The sequence below is a fragment of the Solenopsis invicta genome, chromosome 4, assembly GCF_016802725.1.
Source record: "Solenopsis invicta isolate M01_SB chromosome 4, UNIL_Sinv_3.0, whole genome shotgun sequence".
In the NCBI taxonomy this organism is placed as follows: Eukaryota; Metazoa; Arthropoda; class Insecta; order Hymenoptera; family Formicidae; genus Solenopsis; species Solenopsis invicta.
The window spans coordinates 21,723,206-21,738,395 of record NC_052667.1 but is presented as its reverse complement, the minus strand read 5'-3'; the positions used below and the strand labels follow the sequence as shown (position 1 = coordinate 21,738,395).

At 41.7% G+C, this 15,190-nt stretch overlaps 1 protein-coding gene across 29 annotated transcripts in view; it reads right to left on the bottom strand.

Annotated features, from left to right (window-relative positions):
* The window catches only part of LOC105201456 (CUGBP Elav-like family member 4), a 574,742-nt gene that overhangs the window by 18,746 nt on the left and 540,806 nt on the right, over nucleotides 1–15,190 (bottom strand). For all 29 annotated transcript variants that reach the window (XM_039448049.1, XM_039448052.1, XM_039448055.1 and 26 more), the window contains one exon: nucleotides 11,034–11,113. In XM_039448049.1, the coding sequence (XP_039303983.1) occupies nucleotides 11,034–11,113 (80 nt within the window). The remainder of the gene's footprint in view (nucleotides 1–11,033; nucleotides 11,114–15,190) is intronic.

Sequence of the window (15,190 nt, the reverse complement as noted above, 5' to 3'; positions counted from 1 at the left end):
TCATCAATGCAAATGCTGGCTGGGCGTTCCTGAGTTTATATAACGTTTGTAGTGTTACAACTTGCGTAACGAGACTTCTAGCTTTGGTCACGCGACTTCGCATGGTGCACTTCACCGTGCGCTTCACTCGCGTGCCTTTTTCCCCACTTTCCTTTTTTTTCTACAGTTTTTTTGACTTTGTCTCACGTCAGCGTTTCTCTTCAGGAAGTCTAACACGATGGTAATAGAAGACCGATCTATAGCACGTAAAAGTATTCATATAATTCTTTCAGATTAATTTATAGCTTTTGTGATTTCGGTCAGATATAACTTTTATGTTGATACAACGTTCACTGATTTCATCTTTTATGTATTGACATTAAATCGATACTACCGTGATAAACGATCTTTTCTCTAACACGCAAAAGCCTCGTATCGCACATAAAAATTGTTGCGCAATCAGAATTCATATAAAAATAAATTAAAAATAAAAGTATTAGATAGATAAACACATTTATTTCCTGAAGATTTTTGGAAAAATCAATCTCTATATCACACACATGTAAGAGTTTGTTGATAAAGCATCATTAAATTCGTAATACGCTAGTATGTTGATTGAATTAAATTGTTCACCATTAAATTGTGCTACCAAAATTGAAATCAATTGAAAATAGATATAAAAATATTATTAAAAATAAATATAACAATAGGATTTTCATCAAATATTTAAAAAAATAATAAATACTTATATTAAATTAAAAATTTTTAAAAATAATCTAGATTTAATCGAATTTAATCAAATAATTGAAGAGTTTGAAGTTGCAAGTAAAACTCTCAAAACGATCAATTATTTTATGGATAGATTTAATTATACGTATGCTAAAAAGTGGAACGGACAATGGAGTCAAAAAACCGTAAAGAAAAGTTCGATCTGTGGCATGACTGTTATTGCATTGACAACAACTGGAGCGTACATCGATAATCGGTCGACTGTCTTCACCCTGCGGCAATTCTCGACAAAAGGCTCGAGGCCGTTATTCATCAGCGAAGCGCATACGCTGGCTGGTGCAATTGCTTGTAATTTAACGACGAGGACACAGTCAGAGTCGGACCGGTAACGCGATATATCCGCTTGACAGATTTCCACGGAACGTCACCTTGTGATACATCGTGTCCCGTTCCTATTAGATCGATCGTGACGACGCTTCGGCGATTTCAAAGACAATCCTGACGAAACCTTTTCGACGTGTGCGCGCAGTCCGGAAAGTCCGCTCTGACATTCTCGGCGTAATGCATGTACCACGCGCGCGTCAGGCTATGTGCTATGTGCGTTAAATGTTCGCCTCGGAAATGAAAGAGGGGGCGATTTTGTGCGATGCCAATCGACGCTGTCAGAAACACTCGCTCGCGTGTCGCCCCGCCGAATTTTGCTTTCATTATTTTTGCTTTTTTTTCCTACGTCGTTTCGATCCGAATGGGTGTTGGCGTGGCGAACAAAATCACGCGAAAGCGAACGGCTTTCATAGAGAAAGCCTTTTCCTATCGTGCCCACGCAGGCTTCGCTTAAATGTGTAATGCGAGCGAACCATCTCGCTCTCATAGGAGCGAACTTTCGTAAATTCTCGAAATATTCGCTGCACGAGCGAGAGGGAGCCAAACAAAGACGAACGTTCGCATCTCGCGTTTCGAAATACGCGTATACCTTGAAACTTGGCGGAAATACAGCGTTACAGCTTCAGTCGATAATACGTAGTACAAGGTCGGAGACTCGGAAGGTTACTGCGTAACCCCCCCGTGAGAGATCGCGGTTTGTGAAAATCATCCTCTCTTCCTTTGACTTTTTAATCCGCGGTTTTACCTTCGGCAACGCGTGCGGCGGACACGCCGGGGCGCATTTAGTATTTGTTATCGCTGAAAGGCTCACACTATGTATACATGGGCATCTCGATTATTAAAAGTTCCGTTTGTGGCCGGGCTTGTTCGAACGGGGTCAAACGCGCGTATAACCGCGAGCGTCGCGAGAAAATCAGCGACGAGCTTGCAGTATACAAAGCCATAAAAGTTTCCAGGAGTGGATGTAACTTTCCGTGTTACTGTAACTACAACTAATATCGGGAGTTTTGCGATACCCCACCCTTTTTGCCTTTCAGCTATACGCGTCTGCGTTACTCTCTGAAGCTCAGCAAAGAAGCAAAACTGTGAAACGTCGTGATATCTTTACGTTCTTCAAGCGCCATTTGTTTTCGATGTTGCAATATTGAATTTATCTAAAATCTTCTTCCCATCTTATTTAGTAAACGTAAATTACTTAAATATACGGAACTCTGTAATATTTTATTCGAATACATCCACGTTCCTAAATATTTTGTGTAGTCTTGAGGGATCAAATTTAATCAAAAGAGGTATAATGTATCAAAGAAGTTTTACCTTTTCCTTGCACACACATATAAATCCTTTCGGTCTTTTCCTAGATGTAACTTTGCCATATCCAAAAGAATCGAGACAGCCGCTCAACTGAAATTCATATTCTTCGCAAGAATACGAATTTAAACGATTCACTAAAAAACAGCGACGATTGTCATGCACTGTAAAAAAATTTTCTCTAAAAATTACCTATTATAATAAGTAAAAAATTACTAAATAGATGTAAATTTACAACGTATAAAGGTAGGATTAATTTTGTAATTTGTAATTAAGCAGACTGCAAAAGTAAATTTACAACGCGTATGGAAAGTTATAGAAATGATAAGATAACAATTCGTTTTGCAATTGTATTACATATCATACATTCAAATATTGTCTCTCTATCATACATGTTATGAACAATAGAATGACTATTTACTGTGCTCGCATATAGTGATACTAGGTGGGCAGAGTTTTCACGCACAGTAAACGTTGATCGTATTATATTCACAACGATATATGAAATATTCTTGTATTGCGTAATGTTACAAAAATTTAGATAATTACATATAATATTTAAATATCCCGTTAAATATACGTAATTTTCCGTATAAAGTAAGATATATATACTTCATAAAAGCAAATCGGCACATTTTTTGTAGAATTACATAATTTCTATGAAATTACATAATTTTTTTATATTTACGGAATTAATCGTGTGATTTTTAGATCTATTATATGTGAATTTACTGAATTTTTTTACAGTGTATCGGAAGTCTCTACGTTTCTTGTTTTCTAAGACAGTTCGCCAAAATACTTTCATTGAAAGTTAACTGTAACATTTACAAAAATCCTTATTGCGTACGAGAAATTTCGAGCTAATCCGCGATGCTTCAAGTTCACCGAATGCGTCGCACGCTCTAAATATTAATGAGTTCGAGGTCAGCGTTGACGCAAAAAAACAAAAACAAAAAAAAATTTGAAACGTCGAATTTTCAAGCAGACGCTAGGGCGTGTGTCTATCCACGCGTGCGTTACACGCTTTCGTGCGAGAAAAATCGTCGAGCCGCGCTGGTTACACGCCGCTGGTGAACGGCATCGACGCGTGCATCGTCGGAAAGATAATTTGTCTCGCGTCGACAGTCTCGAGCTCGGAGGCCTTGTGCAGCACGCAGGTGTAACGTAGGTGCCTATAAGGTGTATGTGACATTTACGCGAGCACATATGTACGTCGGCGCACACGTGTATGGCATGGAGGAGATGAGGCTAGAACGTGGCGCGGCGCGGTAGGGGTTGCAAGGGTAGGATCGACGAGGTCGTATCGGAGCCAGTGGAGCCGAAGCCTCATTATTGGGGGATTACGGTTCATTAATTCCGATCCAACGTTCTGAACTGCACGCGGAAAGGAAAAGCCGTCCTCCCGAGAGCCGGGGGTATCATGCGGAGAACGTTTGAAGCTGCCGCCACCGCCGTTTCCCCTTGCTCGTTATGTCTGTCCTACGTGTCGCCCCCCCTCCCCCCTATTAAAGTTGCCCCTTTAAAAATGTCGATATTAAACCGCACGCTTTTTCTTTTATTACGATTTCATGAGCCAATGAACTTGGATGTGCGTCACGTTTGATGTTTCATCCGCCGCGCCGTTGTCTACGGTTAAATCCGGGTTTGTCACCCATAAGGACGCGTAGAGACGATTGATGCTGTTTATATCCTTGCTGGTTGCCGTCTATCTCGACGCTTTTCTCATTAACCGAAGATATCAGCCGTGGATCAATCGACAGCACTAAAGTAAAAGTTGGTGATATCTCTAGCCCAGATGCTTGGAGCAACATCTCGACGTCGAAGCTTAGCTCAGAGGGCCACAATATTGGGAAGACCTTGCCAGCGGAATGAAGCAATTACTTGCTGATTGGAGGCTCTCACGTTAGCCGCACCATCACACTTGCCAATCTGCTACACGGTAATTTCAATAGATTCAACTGGAACCGCAAGACTGGCCGGAACGCCGATTGCCCTTCATCCGTGTGATTCTCTGTCGAATCGAAATACGGGAGAGAGCGGTTTAATTCGTCGATGTATCGCAAATTACAAACGCCTCTGTGATCCTTTTAAATGTCAATGGAAAATAACTAATTGGAAAACCGTAAGTGTGTAAAAAAATCTGATATCTATCACTGTTATTAAATCGATAACATTGAAAGATTTCGAGTACCTATACGCGCAGAGGATCGACTAGTAGCGAGAAACGAGACAATTTAACCCTTTGAGCGCGGTATTACACGAATGTTCTGTGTAGCCGAACACACCAGCAGTAACAAGTATGGTTAAAGTTTTTTCTCACGTCAAATTGAAGGAAAAAAATTATTCAAGATAAAACTAGATATAACTCTTGCTAAAATATTTGCGTTTCTTTTTTTATAATATTTATTTATAAATATTATAATTCTGTAAATAATTAAAAAAATATACATATATGAAACTATGTGAGTATGATTTTTAGAGCCAAATTAATTTTATTTTTCTTATATTTAAAACTAAAGACCGAAGATAAGTGACTTTTTGTACTCATTAGAAACGCTAAACCTTCAGCTTTTAAACGATGTCAAGATCGTCTCACTTCGATTTTTCTACGTAAAGATATTAGCAGTTATATCATGTCATAATCTCTATTTTGGCACGCTTGTATATACGTTTTTGGCAACAGTGACATATCGTATTTCAAAGTACTTATAAAAAAATACTACACGTGCATTCACACACGTTTTTTTTTTTTCGTAGCGCAGGCGTAAAATTACATGTGAAATTAAATACGCACGGCATTCTTTCATGTTTGATGCTGCACGCCAAATTTTCAAAACGCTATAACTTTACAAAAAAATGGATGTGAGCATGTAAATTGATCTGCGTTTTTGTTTTCCGCAAATATTTATTTTGAATGTATCATATATACTTTTATCCTGACATTTGTGTGTGCGTGAGTGTGTATGTGTGTGCGTGTAATAAGATAAGAAATAAATACTAAACTAAAAAATATAGAAAATAATTAAAAATTATTCAAAAATTATTTAAAAAATATATCAGAAATGTAAAATGTGATGCTAACTATAATAAAGCTACGATGTTACACAAATTATTCGTAATGTACTTTGCAAATATTACGTCTAAAACTAATTACAAAAACGTTACTTAAAATAATTATTTCTTTCTCTCTGATTTGTTAAATGACTGTTTAATCTTTAAATATAATTCCCGTTTTCGCTCTTTTGAATTTTCTGTTTCTATTAATTCATATTTCTTGTTGCATTTCTTCATCTTATTTATATTGCATATAGTGTTCTCTCTTCTTATTATTCATTTATTTTCAAGCATCGTGCTTTTTTAATGTATTATATATTTAAAAAAAAAGAGAGATTTTTTTATCTAGAATAGAATAGACATTTATGTATTTATGTGTCTGTATCTTTCCATCTAGCTAGATGTCTTTTATTAGTATCGTAATAAAGACTTAAAAAAAACGTTGCCTTTATCGAGATCCGCTGAAATTGGCGTGCTCGAATGTACACGGAAATCAATTATTAACATTAACATCGCCTTGCTTTGTTGACGAGGTGTCTCTATCACAAACGCGACGTTCTTCGTGCCGGATACGTTCGTATCGATTCGGCGATACCACCTTGTAACGGAGGGGGAGTCGGCGCACAATGAGGAATCACGACAAGAGCCTTATCGTACGAATAATCGCTTCGAATCCTGCACTAAGGATGGGATTTTGCTGATGGGCTCCCGGGCTCTCACGGTCGATCGCGCTTCTTTTCTACGGTCATCCATTCTTCTTCTCCCACCCACCGCGCAGATTCAGGCCCAACAGTCGTTCTGACTCCCGATACACACGAAAGGCGACCCGCCAAACAAGTAACAGTTGTACTGGAGATAAAAGCAATGCAATTACGAGGCCGCCAAGGGAATTACTCAGGGAATGTCTTTAATTAAATGTTGGGAGCAGTTTCCGAGCCTCCGTTAATGCAGAGACAATTTCCTTCCATCCACTTTCCGTGCGCGCGCGCGTGCTACCCCGGATGAGAAAGGCAACATCCGGCCGGAGATGGAAGAGCCCCCGTTACGTCCACGTTACGTCCAGATCCGCAGATATCTCGACTTAACGAAGTTTTAAAATTTGCATGCCTGATCGTTCGCGTCAATGTCCATTCGAGAGTCTCTCTCGACAAGTATCGAATTCCATCCTTCAATTTTCCCCGTTCCGATCGAGAAACGCGCATATTCTTCCGCAACGCTCGTAGGCATTCGGCTCTGGTTCTGTACTCGTTAAAGTTCGGAATAACTTCAATTGACCATCGTATTCTGTGGAACTCTATACGACAAATTCCCGTCTATTTGGAATCCAATTTAACACATTGAATGCCACGTGGATTCCGATTACTCTCGTGAGGTCTGAGGAAAAAGACTCGGTATCAACTGTGACATCTTGTGGCATTTAACACGTATTATTTAATATAGTTATTATAGTTCAATCTAGCGTTCATAAATTTCTTTCTTCGTTATGTCGGCTCAACATCACCAAAATATCACTTGAATTGATTATGTATTTCAAATTGCAAAATTTTTCTAGATAGATTGTCGCACGTTTCTCACTTTATCGCGAAAAGAGACGCCAACGATCGGCGGTACGCCAAAGTTACGCAAATAGGACCACCGGGACGTCGTTTTGGTGCGCCGCGACGAAACACTTCACGCGGTTTTTGTCTTTTATTACGAGGCATTTCCGGAAGATATATGTATACGAGGGGAAGATCTCGGTGCGCGAGGAGCGTGGCGTTGGAGGGTTCGCGAGGCGTGACAAGAAATGTCACGCTTCGGAAAACATAACTACGTGAGGCCCGGTCGCATATCGCAACGTTGACACACGAGGAGACACATACACGCAAGATATGAGAGAAAGGGAGAAAGAGAGCGTCGAAGTTCGCGATGAGCGAAAATATTGAGAGCCTCCGAAGAAATATTGCCCGTTGCGTGATGCACGAACGCGTCTCTGATTCGAGACGTGTAAACAGCCTGTGGATCGATGCGATCAAATAAAACAAGCACGTGAAAAAAGTTCGGAACTCGGAGGTATAATACTCTTACGCAGCTGATACAGAATTGCGTGTGCGTCCGGAACGTGGTGTTCTCGCGAATAAAGAGATCTGACCCTTTGTACTACGGAAGAGTAAAACCGCTTTAACTCGACATTTCGCATGACAGAATTCGTGGTTTCTAATGTCATTAGGTCAAATTTTTCTGTAATGGAAATTTTTCTGTAATATTTTATAAAGCATTAGCCTGGAGAACCCAGCTGACCCCGCGAATAGGGATTTACGCGCTCTGCGATGGTGAAATTATTTTTCTGTTAAAGCGTTTATTTGAAAAAAAAAATAAAAAAATGAATTTAAAGCCACGAAGAGAGAATGGCAAAATCCGGGAATACATCGAGCTGCTGGAGAAATATTGCTTGTGAGGAGAAGCGCGGAAACGTCGCCGTGAGAAGCGTAAACCACATTATACGGGCCGTGAAATCGGGGAAAAAGTGTTTGTACTACCCGCGGTCGGTGTATAAACGTCTCGGTATTGTTAGAAATTAAAAACTTCTCCAGTTTAATACCCCCTGAACGACAAATTGTAAAATCGGCTGAAATATTGAGCGGCCGAAGAAATATTGCCTGCTGCGTGACGCGTAAATGCGTCGATCCGAGAGGCATAAATCGCATTATCCCGCACGTGAAAACGAAATAAAATGTATATGCATGCGTGTTGGCAGCAGAGAAGTTTTATGGTAATGTTTTTGTCAGCGAAAGTGCAGTAATATTAATCTCAGCGGCTACATACATCGCATCTATTAAAAATATCGCGTTTTTAATGGGAAACGTACAATCTGTCGCAACTTTTAAACAGTATATTTATGTAACAATAATATATCAGTCATAAATTATGTTTATGATACTTGTGCGATAATACAATAACAATTCTCGCGGCAGATTTATGAGATAAATGTAACAAAATATCTGTAATGTGTATGTTAAAAATATGTATAAAAATATATTTTCGAAGTTGCGTAAAAGTATAAGGCTGCAAACTCTTGTTAAATGTACGCAATCCTTCAATTTTTATCAATTATTTATATTTGTAGTTAAAAACTGAATTGGGCACTGTGATTTAGACGATTCATAAAAAAAAAGTGGAGAAGGAAGCAGTTTTGACGCTTGCTTAAAAAAAAAAAAAAATAGTAACGTAGTGCATATCTACAGCATGTGGGATTTCATAAGGTGTTACGATTTCACACTTCCGCAACAAGCCAGTACGTCGTCTGCAGGCCGACAGCGCGTCGTCGCGTATTACAGTATCAGATTGCAAATCAATATCTCATTTCGTAGGTATGAGCCGAGATGTTGCGTCCGTAATGCAGTTTCGTGACCGAGAGTGTCGACGTGTTCGAGTGGCTGAAAGCAGAGAGGCACACACGTACGCGAAATGACATACGTGTGCAGCCGTACGTATACCCGACATTTTTATGCGCTCACATACGTGCCTATATAGATCGACGGATCTGATAGGAGAGGGGAAAATTGGAAGGGGTCGATCTTCCGCCGGGTCAGAGGAAACTGGAACGAACATAGTTAAGTCGAATTACTCTTGGGGCTCCCTAACTTCGCGACAGCGATTGTTTTCTGCAAAAGATTTATCGATTGAAAAGAGCATAAGAGCTTTTTGTTACTACTTGTTATTGTCTCGTGTTATCTTTAAAAATAGTGGTTGAAGTAAAAACGTACGATATTCAAGTACGATCAGATAAATATCAAATTGATTAATTCTTTGTTATCCATGCATGTATTAACGGGGAAGAAAAATGTAGTTTTAATTTCTGCATCGAATCACGCTCGCACATGACTGGGATTAAATTGTTTGACGAACAGCTTTCTCTTCCCCGCTGCTCTTCGCCCGTGTCGTGCAGAATTTCATTTTGTTTCGGGATCTGCATAATTTGCCGCAATAATTAAGCGCAGAACGCAACCACGTGCCCTTCTCTATCTCTTCTGGGTCGAATAGTTCAGGGTCGAAGGTCGGCATTTCGGCGAAAGCGTTAACCCCAACACTCGCCGCTGCTTTCGTCCTCTCACTTCCCCGTCCCTCCGGTCACGACTGTGCCGCGAAATCTCGTAACATCGACGTCAAGATTTGCATAATTCGTTGCGATAATTAAGCAATCTGCATATTACGGCCCACGCGCGCGCGCGTGCATCTCTTTCGTGGGCAAATAGTCGCGGTCCTAAAGTCGGCCCCTGCTTCGTCTTCTGCCCATGTATTCGGCTATTAGATTAGAGGGTTGTAACGAGTAATATTCACGTAACTGTTCCGCACTACCACCCACGCGATTCACCCCAACGCACGTACACGCGTTTAATGCATGACGTGAACCGCGAATCCCCCGTCAAATATCAAAAGCGGCGCGAGCTTTCCTTCGTACAAGGACGTGAAATATGATGAATCCCGTTACTCTTTTGTAGTAGCTCTGATGAAAAGTGATAAGACGATACGGTTTTATGTTTCCTACTTGTGTCAGAATCTCAGAGGCTCTCATAGAAAAATAGGCAATATGGCTGGGTACATAGATTTCTTTTTTACCAGAAGTACTAGCTTCTGATTACTAATAAAATATATTTCGTCTGTCGTCGCTAGATTTTTTCCGATTTTTTGAAATTTTTTAAATGTCGAGTTATTTTAATTTGTGTGTGCTGTCTCTTTAATATTTTAACAAATTCTCTCTCTAATGGCCTCAATTAAATTAGAAGATTCCAAGGTACTCGAACAATATGTAGAAGCGACAGTTCAACGTAAATCTTCACCTCGATCTTAATTGTACATCGTCTAATAATTGTCTGAGACACAAACTCCCTTAGGCGCGTCAATGCATGTCAGAGTGAGCGGCGGTCGATAGGCAATATAACGCCGACAAGGACGATCGGGGGTCCGGCGAGCGGCTTTGCAAAGTTTCGCCAATCAGCAGGTGGAATCCCGGACGGAACTCACTGACAATTCAATTACAACTGGGAATTCCTGGTCCGACCCTAAGCCGAGAAAGTTCGGCGGTTTGACGGAGACCGAGGGACGCTCTTCTCTCCGGAGGGCTGCGGAGAGGAAGGAGGCGGCGAGCCGCGCTTCTCCAAGTGTTATGCAGATTTCTGTTTGGCCAGTCATTACTGGGGTGTTTGCAGGCACGACAGCCATTGCTACGGCTACCCGGTCCGATCTCCAACCACCAGCTACCAGTTACCTCTCTCACCCTTTAACCCCCCTGACGTCCTTCTGCCGTTAACGGAAGACGGCCATCTACTGCCCGGCCATGGCGCGCATCCCTATCCTCGATATTCATATCAGTCCCCCTTCGTCCAGTGTAGCGCTTCTATGAATATTTACCCTCCTTTCCGTTAATATCGCGTACGTGACATTTTCCGAGCGTAAATACGCGCTGGCGTCCGTGAACACGATGACTGGCGGTCATCGGCTGAAGAGGCGGATCGAAAGATAAAAAAATAAACGCGCGCTCCAAGAGTGAAGGGGTCGATCAATGCTCGTTGTTGTAATATTACACGACGGATACTCACCGGCATAGTTTGGCTACCGTGTAGAGAGTTTATTGCTGCCAGTGCTTCTTGGTGCGACGAGAGTTTCACGAAGGCACAGCCTGAAACAGAAAGAGATAGCATTGTTAATTCAATGAATAATATCATATCAGATTTTAGATTTTACATTACCATATCTTAAATATTGAAAATGTCCCTTATTCTCTCTATTAATGTAAAAGCTCTCTATTATATGTCATAAAAATGTTTTGTATCAACGTCTTTGTTTAAGAGAGTCGGAAAGATAAACTTTTATTTAAAAAAAAAACGTACATTCTATAATTGTACAAATGCGCTTGTCTAAAACCATACTATTTTTATCATCAAGATAGAAGCTACGGCGAAACAAAGGGTTAAATAGAACTCGTAACGTCGCTATTCATTTGCCGGAAGGAGCGTCGCGAGCAGCAGCAGCCGCTCTTCCTTTTTTCATCACAAAAATTTCGCGGCGTACACTCGAAAACCCGGAAGGAGGCGAAAATAGTTTTATCCGTTTTATCTTCACGAGTGATCCGCGCGACGAAGAGAGGGTTCCGTTTCCGCCATTGTCGAGGAGCGAGACCGTCCGCGACGAGGATGATGGAACGATTAATCGCTCTCCTACCACCTGCCACGTGCGCTCATCGCCGGTAGTTAGATGGAGACGCGGTGAAGACAAAGAGCTCAGGGGCTCTTTGAAAAATTGACGCGCCAACGGAGCGCAACGTGCACTTTAATAAAAGATGTTTACCGCGCGCGGACAACGTGCCTCGTAATCCGAGACGACGGTGATCGCGGTTTCGTGCAACAACTATTTGTATCGTCGCGAGGGGAACGATACCCGGGACAATTGTTATCATCTTTCGCGCAAGCCTCGTGTGAGAATGGGATAATCCACTGGATCGTCGCGTTCGATCTGTCGAAACGGACTTGCTCGAAGATAAACCTCTCGATGTTATCACCGCGGCAAGAAACTTGGTGGAGTTTGCCGCCAGTGCATTGAGGTCGCGTCATATAGCGATATCCAAACGATATTTTATGTCGATAGCAGATGATATCGTATCGGTCCATTTGCTTCCTTTTTTTAGGGGGGTACGCTGAGTTTTATAGATAGCAAATTTGATTCAATCGACGCCTCGAGTTTTTCGCCACGTAAAATACTGACCGATGAAAGTAATAATTAAATTTAACGTAACTACGTTTAAACCAGATAGCCAACTAAAATACTTTGCGAGTTTTAACTACGCGAAAATTGCGTAACGCGGTAACGCTTTTAAAAAATGAGATTAATCTTTTCGAGTAGATCGAATATCGTCCAATATACTCGCCAATTTCTGTCGGACGGGTGCCTCTTGAAAAATAAACGAAACTCGATTGCGATATGCTTCTGGGGGATGGGACGGATCAGGGATTGAAGGGAATTAGGGCGAAAAGAGAGAGCGCCCATCCCCGTACTTGCTGAAGTACGACAAGATAACGTACCCACCCGTCCCTTTCCTAAGCCCTGGACCTTCCTCTGATCTCAGCAGCCCTCGTCTTCGACATCCCAGTTTCAAACTCCCGTTCCTTGCTTGAACGATATGACACAAGAAAGTCGGAATAGGCGGACAATTTTAGACTTCCGATCAATATATCACGTTTCAAAACTTTATGATGTATTATACGGAAAATATCGGCAAAAATATACGTCACGCGCGCTTGAAAGAAAATTATGCGAATATTATTCAATTTACGCAAATCAATTTTCGTGAAAGAACACGCACCGCGCGCATTTCGAGGTGTGTTAGATGAAGCGGAGTAAAGAAAAGATAATCACGTACAACTGTTCTAAAACGCTAAGTAATTGGAGCACGAAAAAAAATGACAAAGCGGTTCTTCCCGCTTTGTTCCCGGCAGCTCATTAAGTGGCATTGCTTGACGGCATTATACTCCTTGCCTCTCTGGCCCTCCCTGTCTGGAACACCTGGCGTCCATTGTAGCGATGATAATGTCGCCATGTCAACCTCATGCCGTTACATTAATCAGGCCTTTGAATCCCGAAAACTCGAATATTTAACTAGGATCGAGAGACCACTGCTAATGTACGCACGCGAACGCACACCTGCAATTCGCATGCTACAATAGTAAACAGATTAATAAGTAATAAATTAATTCGATCACGTAAACTGAATAATACTATTTCCTTTTATATCGCGTTAATTTGCAGGTGCGGTCAATTATTCGCGATCATCGCGCGCTTCGCGGAATTCGAGACGGAAAAATGGTCGAAATTTCTGAAGAACCGATATCGAGCAAACATACAGACTAGAAGGGAGAACTCTCTTGTCGGATCCTGTAGATCCTGGAGTCGTATGCGAACGTAAGAATTCTCTGGAGCTTCCAGAAAGCGTTCCTCCCCCGTCTTTCGCTTCCCACGGATCTCTCGAAAACGATGCGCACTTGAGATTTTTCTACGACGTTTTTCACATCGACGGGATGCAAGCTTGCGCGAAAATAAAGGATTCGAATTTCGCAAAATATCGCATGTATCCAACCGAGATCGCGCGCGTACGTGAACGTATGTGAATCAATATTTATGACGATAATGACGTCTTTTTACTAATATTTTACGTACATCAAAAATATATTACACGTTTTATAATAATGTAATAAGCAATTTGTAAAAAAAAGTATTTAAACGGGAAAAATGGAACAACTGTAAAATAAATTAACTCGAAGGTATATCGTTATTAATAAGATGCACGTGAATTTGTGTTTCAAAATAGATACAGCTACTCTAGATAATTTATCGATTACCCTATTACTAACTGTAATGAAAAAAGACATGTAGGAAATATTTAGATTCTTATGTCACAGAGCTTAACAAAGCGGTATATGTATAACAATAGCTGGTCTATGAGTAGACGGATTTTCTCTGTCGACTCAAAGACTATACTTAATGTCCTCCTTTTGTAACCGCAATGTGAATAACGACAGTTATACCAGAGACAAACAGCGGGTATAATCAAACGCTGGTCGAATCGGTGGCTCCTCGTTCATGGTGGGCGAGTCGAGTTTAGTCGGCTTCTCCCGCTTCACCCGTTTCGTCCTGAATCCTTCGTCCTCCAATTCAAGCAGCCCTCGTGCGCCATCATCGCGGGGACTTCGAGCCGATCGATAGCGCCCACGAGACTTTCCACTCATATATTTGATTGCTCGGCAAACATGCCTAAGTTTATCCCGCAGCCATCGTCATTGCCGAGCGACTACTACGACGCGGGCAATGCCACGACTACTCGCGAGCTCTCATGCACGTATCCTACGAGCCAGCCCGCTCTCAGATGTCGTCGCGAGTTTGTTCGCTCAGGGCGTTGCGCTTAAAGTAATTCGATCCTATTAAGGCTGCGATGTAATTGAACGCTACGAAGTTACCGAAGTATTCGGTCTCGATGACGGAACGACATAAGAGCGATCGACACGCGAGCTAGAAACCCCTTTGCTGGCAAAACATTCTACTTTCCTGACGGTTTTCGATGTATAAACGCTCGTTCTAAATTCAAGCGGCTGTGCGCGGCAACTATAAAATATTTATTACGCACATCGGCGACAATGTCGAGCGGAAGAAAGACAAACTTCTATTCATTCCCCTCTTTGTAATCGCTTATTCAATTATTCTTTAACACTGTAACTGTGTCGCGCCATTAGGCTTCGCTTTTACTACTATAAACGGTTCGTGGCCTTATAGTACGGGTGTGTTAACTCGTTTGACGAGCTGCCGCTCGATAGCGAGTCAAGGCGAGGTGCATAGCGCGTTTAGCGATCGATCTTCTTATACTCGTTTCCGCGAGTAAAACTTGGCGGAAGTTGTACGCTTCATTAATCAACAGTTGATAATTAAATCAAGCCGCGAACTAAGTTCGAAAAAATGCCGCGCGCTCTCTCGTTTGAGTTCGCCTCGGTGTTAGAGGGGCCTCATTAGAGAATAATTATTTCGCTACGTTACGCGAAGGCGCTACACCGCCGATCGATGGATCTTTTATCCAGGCGCGTAGTCGACGCTCCGAAAGAAGCGTCAGGCTCAAAAATAGAATCGTCGTGATCGATGGGCGACGAACATCTGTTACCGTTGCTGATGAAAGAGGGCGATTTGAATATAACCCCGTCGATATACGCGCCTCTCG